The sequence below is a fragment of the Chaetura pelagica genome, unplaced genomic scaffold, assembly GCF_000747805.2.
Source record: "Chaetura pelagica isolate M959 unplaced genomic scaffold, ChaPel_1.0 scaffold117, whole genome shotgun sequence".
Lineage (NCBI taxonomy): Eukaryota > Metazoa > Chordata > Aves > Apodiformes > Apodidae > Chaetura > Chaetura pelagica.
In genome coordinates this window covers 8,055,307-8,072,847 of record NW_009954185.1, presented here as the reverse complement: position 1 = coordinate 8,072,847, position 17,541 = coordinate 8,055,307, and the positions used below count along the sequence as shown (strand labels likewise).

Genomic DNA, 17,541 nt, shown 5'->3' with positions numbered 1-17,541 from the left:
TTTGGAATGAAAGGAAAAAAACCTGAGCTGCAAACTCATCAAAAACACAGTTATTAATTGAAAAGCTGATGGACCTGTAACTACAGCAGTGCTTCTGGCCGCTACTATAAGAAATGTAACTGTACATTTAGAGTAATTTGCTAATTTGCCTAAGTAACACCCACAGACAGCAACATGACATAAATACATTAGTGAAAGCAACAACTGTAACCAGCTCATACAGGTTCTTGGCTGCTAGATGGATGGATCAGATGAGCTGGAAAAGATTTACAAAACAGAATAGAAATGGAATTGTTAACAATATTGCAGCATACAGGATTTCTTTGTTTTTCTGTTTCCTAAGAATGCTTTATGGCCTGTAGGTTCCCACACATACTGTGGTATGTAACATTTTTTACTTGTGTCTCTAGGTGTGCACACACCCAGAAAGCTTATAGGGATGGAGTACACATCTGTAAGTTGCTTAAGCATTTCAGAAGCAAAAAGGACAAAATTTACATCTCAAGTAGTCTTTTAGGTAAATTATTGAATCTCCAACAGTCAACGTGTAATCAGAAATCTATGAAGAGAGTTTCTGTTTATACGTATTCTAAAGGCACACACATACTTGATCCACAGAAAAGACTGGAACCTGTACAATGTTTTCCTACTACAGGTGTCATAAGTGTCTGAAACATATACTTTAGAGCTACCCAGATCTTCTTATTTAGCAAATAATGATTTCAGCCATGTAGCATCTCCTCTGGGCTAGTGCTGTTCTCTGTTTTCCATTTCCATATGTTTTGTCTGTTTCTGAATCACACTGTTGCATTTTATTCTTAAGTCTGACTCGTGCCAACTTTTGCCACTGCTTATTGACTGGTGTTTTATATTCTCTAAGTATCCTACCTCTAGGTTAGGCTTGGAGTCATCACTAAAGGTTTCTGTTGCTGTTATGCAAGATGGGTCTCATTTTCAAGAAAATACTCCCTTCTGCTCCCAATCTCCTGTTCTGACTGTCCTCATCCTGATTCAAATTAATAGAACAGAAGCAAAGCTAATGAATGCAGCTTTACACAGTTTCTGTCTTTGTTTCCTCCCAGATATACTAAGGTTTCTGTTGAGCTTTTTGTGACAGGTGATGCCTGCTCTCAAGGGTAGAATCCAGCTGATAACCAAATGTGGAGTCAGGTGGAAAGTTTCCTTTGCAGTGCTGCTCTCAGGAATAGCCCACGTGTGTGGGTATACAGATTCTTGCCTTCAGCAGGAGGCTGTTGTAAGGTTTCTCACTAAGTACCGGTTGCAAAATATTCTTGAGCATGAGTCACTTTAAATTATAGTCCATGGATCTAAGGAAGTCACTGAGAAAATGGAGCAGGAAAAAACATGGGATTGAGGCAAACTGCGAGACTTCTCTGTGGGATGTGGAGTTTTGACAGCTAAACCCAATCCCTGTCTGGCTTGAAGGCTTGAACTTAATGTCAGAGTAAAGAGGGCAGCAGACCACTCTGGCTGACCCAAGATCTGACTCTGTAAGACCTCATCAGTACAAGCCAATAAAGACCACAGCTCTGGGGGAACAGAGCTGACATTATTATTTTCTCAAGCGTTACGGCCAGTCTTTTTTGAACCCTAATTTCTGTCAAAGTTATCGTCACTGTCACAGTAAGTGATACTTGCAGCACAAATGGCAATTAACTAGAAGTAAATAGTAGAGCAGAAGTCTGCAGATGGGTTTTTAAGGTTGATGAGTTGATTGTAGTTTCAACACATTAATGCTAAGCGTGCTAAATCATAGGGTGCCCTGAAAAAGACAGTAATGTCATTTACCTGAAACCACGAGGAATTACTGTAACATGGTAAGGATACATTCAGTTGTTTCACATGTGATCATATTATAGGAATTGATAATGCTTTGTGAGTCTGTCTCTTTGCTTTCATCAGATTTTCCATAAAACAACTAATTTGTTTCTTTTTCACTGTTTTAGGTAGCCTGCCCTATGAATACAAGATTGTGATAGCAGGAAATCATGAATTGACCTTTGATCAGGAATTCATGGCTGATTTAATCAAGCAGGACTTTTACTATTTCCCCTCTGTTTCTAAGCTGAAACCAGAGAGCTATGAAAATGTACAGTCTCTTCTAACAAACTGCATCTATCTTCAAGACTCTGAAGTGACAGTGAGGGGATTCAGAATATATGGCTCCCCTTGGTAAGTAGGTTTTTAAGCATATATAAAAAATACTGTTGATTGCTATCACATCAGCCATTTTGTATGCATCAGCTATATTTGGATTGCTGTGTTAGGAAGAAAAGTAATACACATTTTGATAAAGTTTTTGTGTTTTCTTGTAATGGATCATTCCTGTGACAAAATAATATACTTGTGTTATGGAGATTGTAACCAAATAATGATGGGAAAAAGATAGTGTACTCTTTAAACTCTCAGCAAGAAGCAGTTCTCTAACATAGGCCATGCAGGGTTTTTTGTGTCATAAAGTATTATTTCTGTACTTTGTGAATTTATAAATTATAGGTTACTTTTATTGCACGAGTACATTCTTTTGACAATTTCCATCCTCCAGATAATATTTAAGGTTCATTAGTGTATACAGGAGTTATTTAATGCAGCAAGCTTGTTTCAGTATTTGCTTAGGCTTTTTTTTTTTTAATATCCCTCAGAATCTTAGTTTTTTAAAATAGAGCAATCCTTTCCTCAATGTACAGTTGAGCTTCTAAACTGAAGTTAATAAATTAGTGAACATTCAGAACTCCTTGACAGTATAGGAGACAAATGGGCTCTGGCTTCCTGACCTTCACCTTGGACCTTGTATGTGCGGCTGTTGGGTCTCTTGCTTATGTTGCATTACTGCTATTTTATTTCTACTAACAGGACTGTAAAGTATGAGATTCAGTATCCATTTAAAATAAGGAAAAATATATTTTAAAAGGCAGGTTTTTAAGGGGATCTGTTATTCTTCCTTTTAAAATCATATCAGGCTGGAATGTAGCAAGCAGGTTGTCAAACCTGATGCATACACCCCAATGTGAATTTTCAGCGTGAATAAACTGTGAAACATAATAGATTCTTTTATAAAAAAACAACAAAAAACAAACACAAAAAAAACCCTCCAAAAATTGGCATTTTCCCATTTGGTTACTTGAGATGGATGTTTACTTTCTCTGAGCTTATTATTCTACATTTGTCTACATTAAATAGCTTCCCTCTTAAAGGCATCCTTCTCTCTCTCCCTCTTATATCTCCAGATCTTCCTGGGTTTTTTCAGCGTACCCACCTGCTGTGTTGTAGTTCATCTTCCTCTTGTGTCTACTGTGCATTCAATCAATGTACAATTTACTTCATTTTCCAAATTATTAGGGAAGATATTAGATGGTATCAGTCCCAATATTAACTTCTGAGAAATGCCACTTGGCATCTCTTCCCGTTTTGATGTTCAACTGTAAATACTGTAATTATGCTCTGTTTACAATATTTCTGGCAACTTCATCTCTTCATTGCAATATCCTTAACCAGGAACCATATTTCCAGTGTCAGTAGTAATTTTCCAGGCAGAAAAGTACCAAAAGTCTCATTAAAGTCTAGATAAATTAAATTAAAGCAAAACACTATCTATGAAGTAGCACTATGTAGAGACTAAAGGAAATTACTTGAACTATCTGTGTATGATAAGATCTGTACAAATCTGTTGAGCAAACTTTTGTCCATCCACTAACCCATAAATAATGTTTCTGTAAAATCATCTGCCACATTGCCTTTGTGCACTAATCCTGTCATTTTGCACAAGTTGTGTGGCATGACCTATTCTTCATGAAAAAGATTGCTTTCCATCTTTACACATCTTCAGGTTATATCTAAACTTCCCCACTACGTTTCATAGTGTTGCTAACTCATCTCCCACCCCCTTATGGTCCTGGAAGAAGAGTGTTGTAAGGTCCTTTGAAGATCTTTGCTAACTTAAGGTGGGAGCAAGTCTCAGTGGAAGTCTTCCAGGCAAACTATTTTATTTGTTTGCTATTATGCAATGCTGAATGGAGTTTCCATGCTAACTGATGCCACATCTGGTGGAAACAGCAGCAACAATAATAGCAATAATAAGTTGCTCTTCATTAATCCATCAGAACAGGAGATGCAGAAGTAAGAAATTCACATCAGCCAGCCCACAAGCCAGAAAACTTAGGAAGAGAAAGAGCTACTTTGTGTGGGCTAAACTAGCTTCCTGCTAGATTGAAGGCTGTAGTACAAGTCTGTGCCTACTGATTGCTACTGTTCTTTAGCATTTCTTTTTGATTCTATAATTCACTCACCCTGAAAAGAGGTTTCTCATAGCCTCTCTGGGAAATCAATCTCATTTTCTATTTGTGTGATAGTAATACAGTCTCTAAAAACCTATGGAACTCTCAACTTCCCATGCTGAATCTCTTTTTGCCCTTGCATCATGAAGCCAGTTCTTTAGAAAATGCTTATGAAGTGGAAAATTTAAATTCCTTTAAGATCTCAGAACTCAATGAGAAAACTAAATTTCATGCATTTGCTTGTTTAGTATCCTAAAATAATTTTCTTTTCCAGCCTTGAAAATATGCACCTAGCTTTTTGAATGGATTTGTTGAATTGGAGAACTCCCAATTACAGCTTATGTTTGTTGTTCATACATGACTATTTAATGAGAAGGTGAGCTATCTGGAAATTAAGACTAGGGCCACAGATTCTGCCTTTACATTTCTGGTTACAGTCCTCACCTTCTGTCTTACTTCACCCTTTGTAAAAATAAGAACAAGCTAGAGATATCCCTCAATAGTTTCGAAGTACTTTGAGAATGCTGGAGTAAGGTCTGAGTGAATGCCAACAAGCATTAGCTTAGTGTGTTTGCCTGTAGCCATCTGCATTTATGTATATGACCTGTCCACAATTAGATTGTATTTCTGCTTAAGATGTTTTAGTTGCAAAGTAACCATGAGAGCTTGATTGGCTTGCATAACATGCCAGTCCCTAAGGCATTTTACATATGTACCATTTGAGTGTGGTTAAATATGTTCAGTAGCACTTGAGTATTTTGACCTCTGTAATTATCTAAAACCAATTTGGTAAGAAACCAATGCTGTAACTCTCCTGGGCTCCAAGGGCAAAATTTCAAGTACCAGATTGAGCCTCTACTCACTAACGGAAATTTAACTGCCTTAAATGTTAATTAAGTTAGTGTTATCATCGAGCAGGGAGCAGCCATTTTGAAATGCAAGCTACAAAGCATAAAAGCTGCTATTTAGGAATTAGTATTTACAACACCAGTAAATTGGACCATGGATTATCAGTAGAGATGATGAAGGAGTATAAAAACATTAGATGCTTCATGAGAAGCTTGGGAGCACCAAGATGTTACATGTATTCAGACCAATCTTGAGTTTTATGGGTGGCTTTGTTTGGCCCAGCAGGCTGGTGTTTTTGACAGTGCACATGGTTTTGACAACCATGCAGTGTTGGTTGTCAGATCTAGGTGAATAGGGAACCCGTAAGAAGGCAACATGCTTGCTTCTAGTGTAGCCCTGATGCTGGGAGTCATTGTGGTTTTTTTCCCATATGAAGTCTGCAGCCTGTGAATTTTTTTCATAAAAAGCTAGGCACAGGAAGATGTACTCTGGTTTCATCCATGCAAATGCCAGCACGTGGGCAGAACACATTCACAGACCTGGAAGCAATCTTCTGTAGTGAATAGCCATAGTTCCTATGAAATCAAAGACTTGGGCTCCTTAAGAGCATTTACTGGAAACTGGAAAGCTTCTGGTTGGAAAGTACTTTTAAACACCCATTTAAGCAGTACAATCTGTACTGCTATGATGAGAAGTCAAACTTTTTGTCAGATAGAATAACTCAAATAATTCAATAACTCTGTATAACGTGCTTTTGACTGCTAAGCATTGCTAAAGAGGAAGCCATTTTCCAGGGGTGTTTATTTTTCAGTAACATTCAAAATCATAAGTAAAAGTAGAGCAAGCAGGAACACCAGAGAGGTGGTAGAGAATCCATCCTTAGGTGTTTTCAGTAATTGGCTACACAGTTGTGGCTGACCAGATCTAATGGTGGTGAGTGGTAGGTTCGACTTAGAATCTCCAGAGGTCCCTTTTGAACAGTATTTCTGTGTTTCTGTCAATCTCATGATGGAGCAAGAGGTAGGTGTCTGTGTTTATACCTGAAATGAACAGGTACCAACAAAGCCTTGCAATAGGCATCTTTGCTCTTGATATCCAATTCCCTACAAGCAGTAGATAGTCCCAACAGGAGGTTTGGAAGTCAGGCAGCCGAGGTAGTAGTGAACATTTGAATTTGGATTTGAAGCAGAAGGTCTTTCCTGTGTTATCAGACTGGTTATTATCTTTATGATTCTGTCATTCATGGAACCATATTCATAAATGATTAGTGAGCATTTAAGTTACAGTTTTCCAACCTTCGGTTGTAGTTCATTACTCTCACAATGTGTTATTATTTTGCAGGTAAGAGGTTTAGTGTGGGCTACAGATGGAATGAAGATAGGCTATGCAACTCACTTGTGCTTCTGCACTGCTAAAGATTTTAACTGCACAATTACACACTGTGCACAAAAAAACCCTGATGTGCAGTGCACAAGATCTGCCACGCTTGTTGAATGAGTGACCTATGTATTTCTTCTTTTATGGTCATTATTCAGAATTGTCATGTAAAAATACATGCCTATAAAGGTGCACATGCATTTTTATGTTAGTGTGAGCACACCTCTCTAAGGTGCATATGTGCAAGTGTGATCCTGAGTGTTGCTATGTCTGTTCTCTGCTTGCCCAAGTTTCCAGTAGTTGACTCTACCCCACTACATGTTTTTTCCAATGAGTTTTTTACAAGTCAATGAGTAAGTAACTTGGCTGTCTGTTCTCCTGTTGCATGCAATAACTGATGGTAAGACATTAAGTCTAATGAACTGACCCCTTATCAAGAATCAGCAGCTCTTTGTGTCTGGCAAAGGTTATACTGGCTGTTGCCCAAAGTCCAATATTGCACCCTTCCCTCAAATTTATAGAAAATACGTGTATGTGCAGAAGAACAGGTACTGTGTGTGTGTGCTCTGATCTTGTGGAAAGTGGCAGGAATTCCAGTGTCATCTTCTATTAAAAGGTGGATTACTGTGCCTTAATGTAAGAGTACACATTTTACTTCACATAGCAAGAGAAATGAAAGTGGCAGAAGGAGAACATCTTCGTAGCCACTGAATTTCCATAGTACTTCTAAGCAGCTGTACACAGCTGCAGGAGAAACTTTGGTCCTCCTGCTTTCAAACAGGTATATAAGTTAGCAGGTGAGCACATTATTGCTTTCAGTGGATTGCTTTTTTTTCCCCACAGTGTGGGAAAGGAAGGAACAATCGAAGCCCTCTTGCCAAACAAGATGATTTAATTATTCTAAATAACATACCAGCCTGGATAGCTTAAAGAAGCCCTTTAGGATGAGATTGTCTCCAGACTCATTATCCAGAGAGTGGATTTTTGCTTGGCTTTGATTATCTGGAGGGATCTATTCCTGCGAAACAGAACCTCATTTTTCTTTTTGCAGAATTACAGTTTTTTTTCTGCTGTCTATGTATTCTCATTTCCTCCTTCATTCTATTCTTACAGGCCATCTGGAACTTAAGAAACTTTCATTTCCCAGTCAGGGAAAATGGGAAAGCAAAGATTAGTATCAGCTTAGACAGGCATTTGTGACCATTTGTCCTGAAGTGACAGACACCTGGGCTGGACTCCGGGGGTTATGTAGCTTCTACCCAAATTAAACATTGATTAGATGTGGCCCCTGCATGTTTAGACATGTGCCAACAGCTCTCATACAACATTGATGTTCAGATAATGGGAACTGAGTGAAGCAAGTTAGGAGTATGTATGTGGGGAGTAGCTTGGTTTTTTTCTGTTTAAGTATTTTTTTAACTAAGCTTAGCATTCTGGGGCAGAGCTCTGGCTATGTCAGAGAACATCTGAATTCCTTCCAGTATGAAGGACATCAACCTGTTGGTTGCTTTAGTATCAGCCACTGGCTCAGCCCCAAGCAGCCTTAACAGGAGGCTTATTCTCCAAATCACCATCCCACTTAGGTGTGAGGGCTGGAATTTTGTTCCAGCCCTTTTCTTGGTGTACTGCAGCTATCTGTACTATTCCAGTATGTAGCCAAGTGTCTTTACTCCAGCTTTATAATCCACTGTGCTCAGCAGTGCTTACCTTTAGGTGTCTTCCATCTGATTTGTTATTTTCTTGTCTGATTTGTTTTTTTCATCACAAAGTAGGTGACTTTGTAATACTCCTCAAATGTTCTCCCTCTACGTTGTGCGCCGGTGTGTGTGTGGACACGTGTGCTTGTCTGCACTTTGGGTAGAAAAAATGGTGACTTCATAGCAAAATGAGGCAGGTTTGTTTTTTCTCCACACAGAGGCTACCCATACCCTAGGTCTCCATTCCAGTGCTTTCCTCCTCTGTCTTTTCAAGAATAGCTATAATAGTCTCTTTCATTCCTCACTGAACTCAGTTTCCATCAGTAAAATAATACAGCAAAGATTTATAGATTAATTTCATGAGAGGGACATGCTTTCATTTGCTAGTGATGAATCATCTAATGTTTACTTACCCAGACCTTGTACAAATCTTTACAGTCATTGAGGTGAACATCAATTAAAATTAAACTGTATTAAAATAAAATACTGACTTAATTTAACATAATATACCTCCCAAGTTGGGAGTGTGGCTTCTAGATAGAGCAGCAGCAGCAAGAGTGCAAGATGTTACATTGCAGGTTTCATTCCCTGAACAATTCACAGAAAATGGTAACTTGTGTATGAAAGTGACCAGTCAGATTCTTAGTTCTTGTGCCTCCTTTCAAAACTGAAAAAAATACACCCCACTATTCAGTGCCTTGCTGGACAAATCCATACTTTTTTCTAATTAAAAATACCTGTTCCTCCTATGTTCTCTTCTTTCTGGACCCTCACTTGGTCAAAATATAAAAATACAAATAACTAAAGTGCAGTTGCTTCTATACTGTTTCCTAAAGGAATAAAAAATTCTGGAAACCACAGATTAAGTAGGTTTTTGAGCAGGTGGCTTGTTTTCATATCTTGCTTGGTCAGTGCTACGGTTTTGTTTGGGTGGATGTGGAAATGCTGGGTATGGACATACTACAGAGTACTGGGTTTTGGTTGCTCAGAAATAACATTTTAAACATGGTAGATATTCTCTGATTTTTAAAGTTGGAAACTATTTGGAGGTTTTTTAATTAGTGACTTTGAGGCAGGCAATATAAGTGAGTAATTTAGATAGACTGACATGATTCTTAAGGGGAATGAAAATCATGAGTAGGAATAATAGACTCCACTCATTATTTAAAATTGAAGCATTTCATGTTTTAGAAACTTTAGGGAGAAGGTTGGCATCTAAGCCTACCTGATGTGGCTGCATTACTGTGGTTAGAACACTGATGATTTATTTCAGGCATTCATTAAAGATGTAAGATGTGACAGACATGTAAGAAATAGCAAAGTGTTTAGAAGAGAGAAACCAAAATTCATCATCCTGTTAAAATATATTAATTAACCATCTGAGGCACGTTGATACAGTTTTAATTGTATTTTAATAGAATGCTGGAGTGATATTTTTATTTCCTCTCCCATACTTAGCAGAAACCATTTTCCATTTTGGAAAGCACTGCTTCTAAAAACACTTAAAACCACAATACACTGTGGTTTAGTTTGCACCATATGGAAGATCATAAGAATGCTTTTTCCTGCAAAACGATGTTGATCTATTAAATCCAGCTGTTCAGGGAAGGTGTTTGGGAGAAATGTAAGATACTGAACTCTTGAAGTGTGAAAGGCTTTCCAGTGGCAGAAAGTGAGACTTTAGAGTGCATTCTGGCTCTTTTGACATCAGAAACAGATCACAGGGTGGCTTTTCTCCTAATTGTTTTTGGGTTTTTTTTTCTCTATTAATGGCACTTTGCTAAAATTGTTGCATTTCATGTGATAAACTCATCTTAGAAAATGTTTTCTTTACATGGCTTGGAAAGCCAGCAAATGTGAATCTCATTCAGTAGACGTGAGGTATATAGGTGCTATTGTTCATATGAGCTATCATACTGTATTCAGGAGAGGTCTTTTTAATGAACACTACCATACAAATTAAGTGACTGAAATGAACTAGCAAGAATATTAACATTGCTGAAAAAAAAAAAAAAAGCTGTATGGAACAAAGCAATATTTTCTCAGACTCAACTGTATTTTCTATAGCCTGTTTATAGAACATAGTTGTTAACTAATTAAACTCTGCAATAGGTGTGTGAGTAAATGCAAATGTAAACTGCACTACACCTATTGCAGCCCATAAAGATAATAAAAATCAGACCAATGTGATGTATTATATGCTCCTGAGAAATTTTGTTTTTCCATTTACCACAAGATTTTTTAAAAGTCACAGCAATCTAGAATATCCCTTTTTTTTTTTTCCTTGTTAAAATAAAATAAAAATTAATCCAGAAAATGTTTTCTCTGGAATAAAATTTCTTCCCAACATTGCCCAGGGCAGTAGTCACAATAAAGGAAAACCAGGAAGTCAAACAGCTTTGCATGCTGCTTACTTGTATGTGTTTGCGTATTAGGAGTAGGGATCTAACACATTGCACAGTGGGCTCTTGCAGAGTGAGCCTCATCAGTTGCTGAAGCCAAAGCTGCTTTGCTTCTACTTTGCAGTTGTGTTCCTCCACTGTGCCTGCACAAGTGTGCAGGGTGTTACACTGCTGGTGAGTGTGTGTGCTGAATATAGACCAGAAGTCAGGTTGATTTCACGTCATATTTTTTGGCGAGTCCTGTTTCTTGTAATGTCTGAACACATTGTGTGGCTTTCTATTTCATAGGTGAGTGGGGATTTGCATTTGCTTGTTTTGTTGCAAATGTTTCTAGCTTTAGTTAAATTTGAGAGCAGTCGAAAAATATATTGCTTTACTTTAATTAGCTTGGTAGGAAAAAAATGTCCTTTCTTGGGCAGTAATTATTAGTTGTACACTATTAAAAGGAAGTAGTTCACATTCAGTTACTTAGCAGAAATAATTAAATCTTCTGATCAAGTAAACTAGCTCACTTTGGATTCAGCTGGTTTTTAATTTAAGACCTATAGAAGAGGAGACCTGTAATCTCACTACGGGGAATTAGCTTCACTTTCTTGCAGTTCATAAACCACGAGAGTGAAATTGAAACACCCCACAGCAATTTTTGCTTTATTTTTCACATTTGCTTGAAAGTTTAATTTTATGAGAGAAAGCTGATTTTAAAGTTAAAGTGCTTTTTTGTTGTTGTTTTGGTGCTCCCCCCCTTTAACAAAAGGACTAGCAGCTCTGTCTGTAGTCTGGGCTGTAGTCTCAGACAGCAGCAATTTCAGGATGCTTCAAAGATGTAAACACAGTTGGGTACTGCAATGAGCCCTTTGGCTGTTTTCCAAGAGAAACACAAATAGCTAACTAGTTTGGAGCGGATCTACATGGAGCTGATTCTCAGCTGGAGTAAATTGGCAGAACTCCACTGGCTTATAAGCCATTTTCACCTGGTGAGAATCAGCTTCCCTGCTACATGGTAGCCTGTATGTATGCATTTTACCTAGGTTTTTACACAGTAGATGCATTATTAGATCAAGAAGTAGATGGTGAGTTTACATTGTGCTCTCCGTGAAGAACTGTAGGTAGAGCCACCATCACAGGAACTAATTGTAACACAGTTCTCTGAGTTCCTTTTAAGGGGGAAAGTAATTTACCACTTGTTGTGAAGCTGTTTAACATCAGAACGCTTCCTTTGGATTTGTTGTTCGTAAATTAACTTTATTTAATAAATTAGCATTGATTAATATGAATTAATATGAGGATTTTCTTCCCTGGTAAAAAAATTAGAATAAATTGGAACCAGCATTCAAACAGAGGGCTGCAGCTGCTTGTGTCAAATTTGTCCATCTATATAATTTAGACCACATAAGTATATGCTTTTTTTTTAAAGGTTCTCTCAGAATTCCTAGCAACCTGAATGAGCAGCCAGGTGTTAAAGCTGTACCTTTTTTTGGTACAGAAAGTTACATTGCAGCAGTTGGGTTTCCACCACTGTACTGCAGTGTACTGCAGGAAAACAGGAATTTGGAATTTGGGATTGCTTGGATGTTGTTCATATCAGGTAGAAACATGGCATATGAAGTATCAGTGTGTGCTTTTTTAAAGGAGAAGTAAGTTCATCTGTTGCTAAATTGAAAATGTTAAAAATAATACACTTTATGCATATATGCACACATGCTATATTAATTTATTAGTTTTGGAAGCATTTTCATGCTTGTTTAACTCTAAATGGCTTTGAACTTACTAAGGAAAATAAGGTAAAAAAACAAAAAGGAAGGAAAAAAAGAAAAGAACTGGCAGACAGTTGGTCCATATGGCCTAATTACTTCTGGTACTTTGAGAAAAGAATGTAAACCTGGTAAGTTACTAAACTGAGTAGCAGCTACTGTGAGGGCCTTTTTTATTGATTCCCAGTGCACCTATTACACATTCTATGTATTTTAGTCATGTTTCATCTAGGAGAGTCCCTCCAGGACCTGCATCATAAAAACCCCCATGTTTCCATTTGAAGGATTATTCCATCTCCTCAGTTAACAAACTTCTGTAAAGTCTTAGAGGACTACATTAAATACTAACTAGCAGAATATGTAGATTCTTTTTCTTTAGCTATCTGGTCATTTGGTAGTGAAAGACTAAAAAGGTGCCATGCATAGACAGGCCTTAAATTGTTTTTCCTTACTGATTGGCCCATCCATACAAGTTTTAAATTTAAAATGAGATGGTGACTGTACTGCTGTTTACATCCTCCTCTCTCTTAACCCTTCTTCTTTCTATGACCATCAGCTATCAGTACCTGAAGTACAGTCTGGATAACCTGGCTGTTCCTGTGTTTTTACACACTGAGAATCAGGCTGAGGGAACAAGGCTCTGAGATATCAGGGTCTCAAAGACCAGCTTTGCATTAAATCCATAGGATCATACTGAAAGTCTGTACAGTTCTACAGCTGTGCCCTCAACATTGAATCTCCTGGCTAATTACTCCAGAGTAGCTTTTACATTTGTTTTTGGGTTTATTTTACTTTTTTTTTTTTTAATATCAGATGGCACATTATCATTTGGCTCCCAGCAGAATGAAATAAACTATTTGCATTTGGTGTTGGCATGTTTTAAATTATTTTTCTCTTTACCTGTTATCTTCTGGGGTTTTTTCTTATGAAGATAAAGTAGATTTAATTTTATTTTTCATTGTTTTATAACAGATTAATGTTTAGAAATGATCAGTTCCTATTAGTCACAGCTCATTCTTTCTTCTTTCCAGTCAGAGATGTATGAAATCCTTTACTACACAAAAGATGAATGATTTCATTTGTAACTCAAGTTGCAAAAGAAATAATTACTGACAAGGGGCCATATTCTGATTTTTTTTTACCCTGCTTTCCTTTTGTGAAAACAATAATTTAATTTGATTCAGGGTTTCAAGAATGACAACCTTGGATGCAAAGCAAGTAAAGCAAAAAACCAAGAACACAGCAAACTTCCTCACGGATGAGATGTTGTCTGTTGTGGCCAGCAGATGGATGTAGGATCTGAGTTCAATTTGCTGCTTACTGCAGCTTCCTGAGCTAACACTGTGCAAGTCATCTCGTGTCTTAGCACCTACATTCCCCTTCTGTCTGCTTTCTCTTTTCCACCTGCTGAGCTGTGCTTTGTGGCCTTGTGTTCCAGGGGATAATCTTATATGAGATTAACCATAATTTGCATGTATTAATTTTAAGTATAAGGAAGGCCTTAGCTTTTATTAAAAAAACCCAGGTTCCAATGTTATGAATTAGTGAATCTAAGTTTCTTCTTTTTTTGCGTAATTTAATTCTTTTTGTACACTGCTTTTGTGTTACTTCTCAAAAGTTATACTACCCTTGTCTCTGTCACATGGAGGTTAGTAATAATATAAGTCTCATACTGCTCAAAACTTCTGAAACCTTTTTGTCTTAAAATCTCAGTTATGCTGTTAAAATGCTCAAATGCCAAGATGTTGCGTGGTATTTTAAACCCTGTAAACAAGCCCTGCCAGTCCTTCTTGGCACTAATGGCCTATTAGCTAGTTTTCTGCCTGCTTGGGATGGTTCTCTTCAATGAGAGGAAGACAAGACAAAAAGCTGAGTGTTACATCACAATCACTTTAGATGTGGAAACAGGAAATACTTCACACACACACAGAAAAAGGTGAACTTTTATGAATCCTTACTTGGAGAGAAAATGGAACAAAAAGCAGTAGAAATACTCAGTGAACTGGATAGTTACTTACTGAGGAAAGGCTAAAAAGGCAATTACAGAGACTGCATAAATTCAACTAATGCAGTGATGGGGAACGTAAAAATCTGAGCACCTGAAGGGTATAAGCACCAGGCAGACAGGAGGGCATACAGTATATACAGTGCTGTATATCCACGTTCACAGGTCTTTATCTAGTTATAATAGTAAGATTAAATCAAGACCAGGAAAATTGAGACTTGCATATCCAACAGCGACCTTGCATAACCTGGGAATCATGATACGTTGGAGTTCTGCCTGTGTTTGCCACTGCTGGATGTGACTGCTTTTTGGTGCTCCATGGCTCTCATCTGGTCACTTTTACCAGTATGACTTCCAGCACTCATAGTCCAGTCTTCTAAATATTGAGTATGGGCAGCTCTGCAATTGTCAGGAAGGAGGAGTAGAAATGAGAAGACAGATTTGGTCCTTTCTTTTCCCACTGAGCTTCTCTGCAGTCACCAGCCAATATCTGTTTATTTTCCAGTTGGAGAAAAATGACACCTGTTGTGGAGGAAAGACTGGAGCTAGGTAAATGTATTTGTGAGCCTTTGAAGTTGATTTAGTAAGCAAAGAAATTCTAGTGAGAGAACTTGCCTTTCAGCTGCAAAAACGATTTCTGTAGGATACTTGATAGAAATGAGGAGGTACAATGATCTGCGCATTATGTTTTAGTTTTCTGTTTTTTGCTGCTGAGGTGTTTGCAAGATGCTGCCAACCAATCCCTTTGGTAGGCTAATGGCTATTCAGCCAGTAACCATCCATAGCTCTCTGCAGGTATTGGACTAGGCAAGGGAGTTTTCCCTTGAAGTCAAAGAGAGTAATTGCCTGCCTACTGGTGGCAGGATTTGTCTTGCTCAACAGGCCAACCTATCTGCAGCTGAGGCAGTAAATCTTGCAGCCCTGAAGTCCTTGTGGTAGCGGACACCCTGCAAGCTCTATGGGCAGTGGCTCTGGTGAGAGTATTTCTGTGGCTGCCTGCTGGCTGCCTGCCATGTTCCTTTGTAGCCAATGGCCAAGTACAGTGGAGGGTCCCCTTGAGCTGGTACAGAGAGGAAAGAATCCCTCCTTCAAATAAAAATGTTTAAATGGAATCAAGGTAATGGAGTGGCTGCCTGCAGGCTGGCTGCCATGTTCCTTTGTAGCCAATGGCCAAGTACAGTGGAGGGTCCCCTTGAGCTGGTACAGAGAGGAAAGAATCCCTCCTTCAAATAAAAATGTTTAAATGGAATCAAGGTAATGGAGAATGAGATTTCACTGTCGCATTGCTTGGAATAGAAAAATCCATGCACATTGGTAGTTTTCCCCAGTCAAGTACCCCTTTGTGTGTCCCCTTTTTGGGCATCTGCAGAGTAGATTGCAACGGGTACCAGTGGCTTGAAAATTGAAAACCTTTAATTTTCACTTAAATTACAGGTCAAATCTGTGTCATGCATCACCGCCCTTCACAGTAAATCACATGTAAAACGAAGTTATTTCCCATTTAAATGACAAAAGAATTCTTGGACTACATGGTAGCTTTTTCCCATGGTAGCTGAAGAGAAGAAAAACTAATAAATAATTAAGGGTGTAATACGTTTGACCACTTAGTTTTTTTAGTATGACTTTTTTTCTGTTATTATTGTAATAGAAATGTTCCTTTCAAAGACAACTAAAGCACTAATGATAGCTAAGAAGGTCATTCTTAGGAGGTTAAACTGGTTTAATTAGAATTTATGAAAAGGTTACTGTAAAAGTGCAGAAAGATGTTAAGGGGTTAACCTATAAGAGATTACATTGTAGTCAGTGTTCTGTTAAAGTTTGAATTAATTTTTCCCATGGGTTTTTCACATTCTAATTTTCAACTAAATGAGACATCTGTTTCAGAAAAGGAAAATTTGCTATGGTTGTCATAGCAACTATCATTCTGTAAGAAAATTATTCCAATGGTTACTTTAGAACAGAAAGATAGAAAATCAGTACATAAAGCAACATCCGATTGCTAATACAAAATTCTGATTTTCAGCTTTTTTTGTAGGGTAGATTATGTGACCCGCACAACTTGTTCGTATGTTTTTAACATAAGGTAAATTGGGCTGTAAACACATTCACTTCCAATATATTTTCCCCCTAGAGTATTACATGTAGACTGTCATTATTCTTACCATAATAATAATAATACCACTGAATTTCAGTAATATGTGGAGAGACTCAAACTGTTTGCTTTAAGAAGGAAAGACCTAAATAAAAAGTATGTTTCTACATGAGTGTTTCACTTCAGAGGTGAAATACATTCATGGTGTATGTCTTTAATTGCCAAATACGTTTCTTGGTGTTTTTTGAAAACAGCAGATTTTTCACTAATAGAACATACTTGACAGTATTTTTTTTTTTGTTAGATATTATTGAAAAGTAATTTAGAAAAATTTACAGTTCTTCTGAGTAAGCTGTAATGTGGGATCCAGAAATTCAGTGCTCGATACGAAGCCTTTAACTTTGCTTTCAGGTTCCATCCTAAATGGAAATCTTAGACAAAGTTGTCTTTGCACAATAATCAGGTCACAGACTTGTACTGGGTAGTAGAGAAGATATTTTTTCCCTACTCAGAAACTTTGATGGCTGTTTTGCAATAAATTTTCAGGAGAAAGGTCTTTGGGATTTGTAAAATCCCCACGTGCACGTAAAGATGGTTTTGCACTGGCAGTGAGGGCACTGGAGTGTATGATTTGTCTTTCTTCTCTCAGATGTAAAGCACACCAACATCCTCTGCTGAATCCTTTCTTGGACTTCAGATTAATTTCTGTATTGGGTTTGTTCGTTGTTTTGGGGTTTTTTTAGCCAGAAATATTCCAGACATTTCTTTCGATCTGGGGTTGTCACAAAAGACAGCATAATGGCAAATCACACAAGTTGTAACATCTCCCCGTCACAAAAGAACAGCTCCAGCATGAATAACTTACCAGCCCCGCGCTCGGGCGACGCGCTGCAGTCCCCACAAAGGGAGGGAGAGAGAGAGGGATGGGGAAAGTGCTTCTTGTCTTAATAAGCAGATCATGCCTATTCATAAGGGGAATCGGGCTGTTTGTGGCCGTGTACAGGCTAGCCCTAGCAGGGGCAGGCAGAGCCTCTCACAGCTGCAAAAGCCATTTGTGGTCAGTTGGATTTCAG

At 37.9% G+C, this 17,541-nt stretch overlaps 1 protein-coding gene across 1 annotated transcript in view; it reads left to right on the top strand.

Moving 5' to 3' along the window:
- The window catches only part of MPPED1 (metallophosphoesterase domain containing 1), a 44,189-nt gene that overhangs the window by 16,452 nt on the left and 10,196 nt on the right, over positions 1-17,541 (top strand). The window contains exon 3 of the mRNA XM_010002977.1: positions 1,968-2,193. Within this exon, the coding sequence (XP_010001279.1) occupies positions 1,968-2,193 (226 nt within the window). The remainder of the gene's footprint in view (positions 1-1,967; positions 2,194-17,541) is intronic.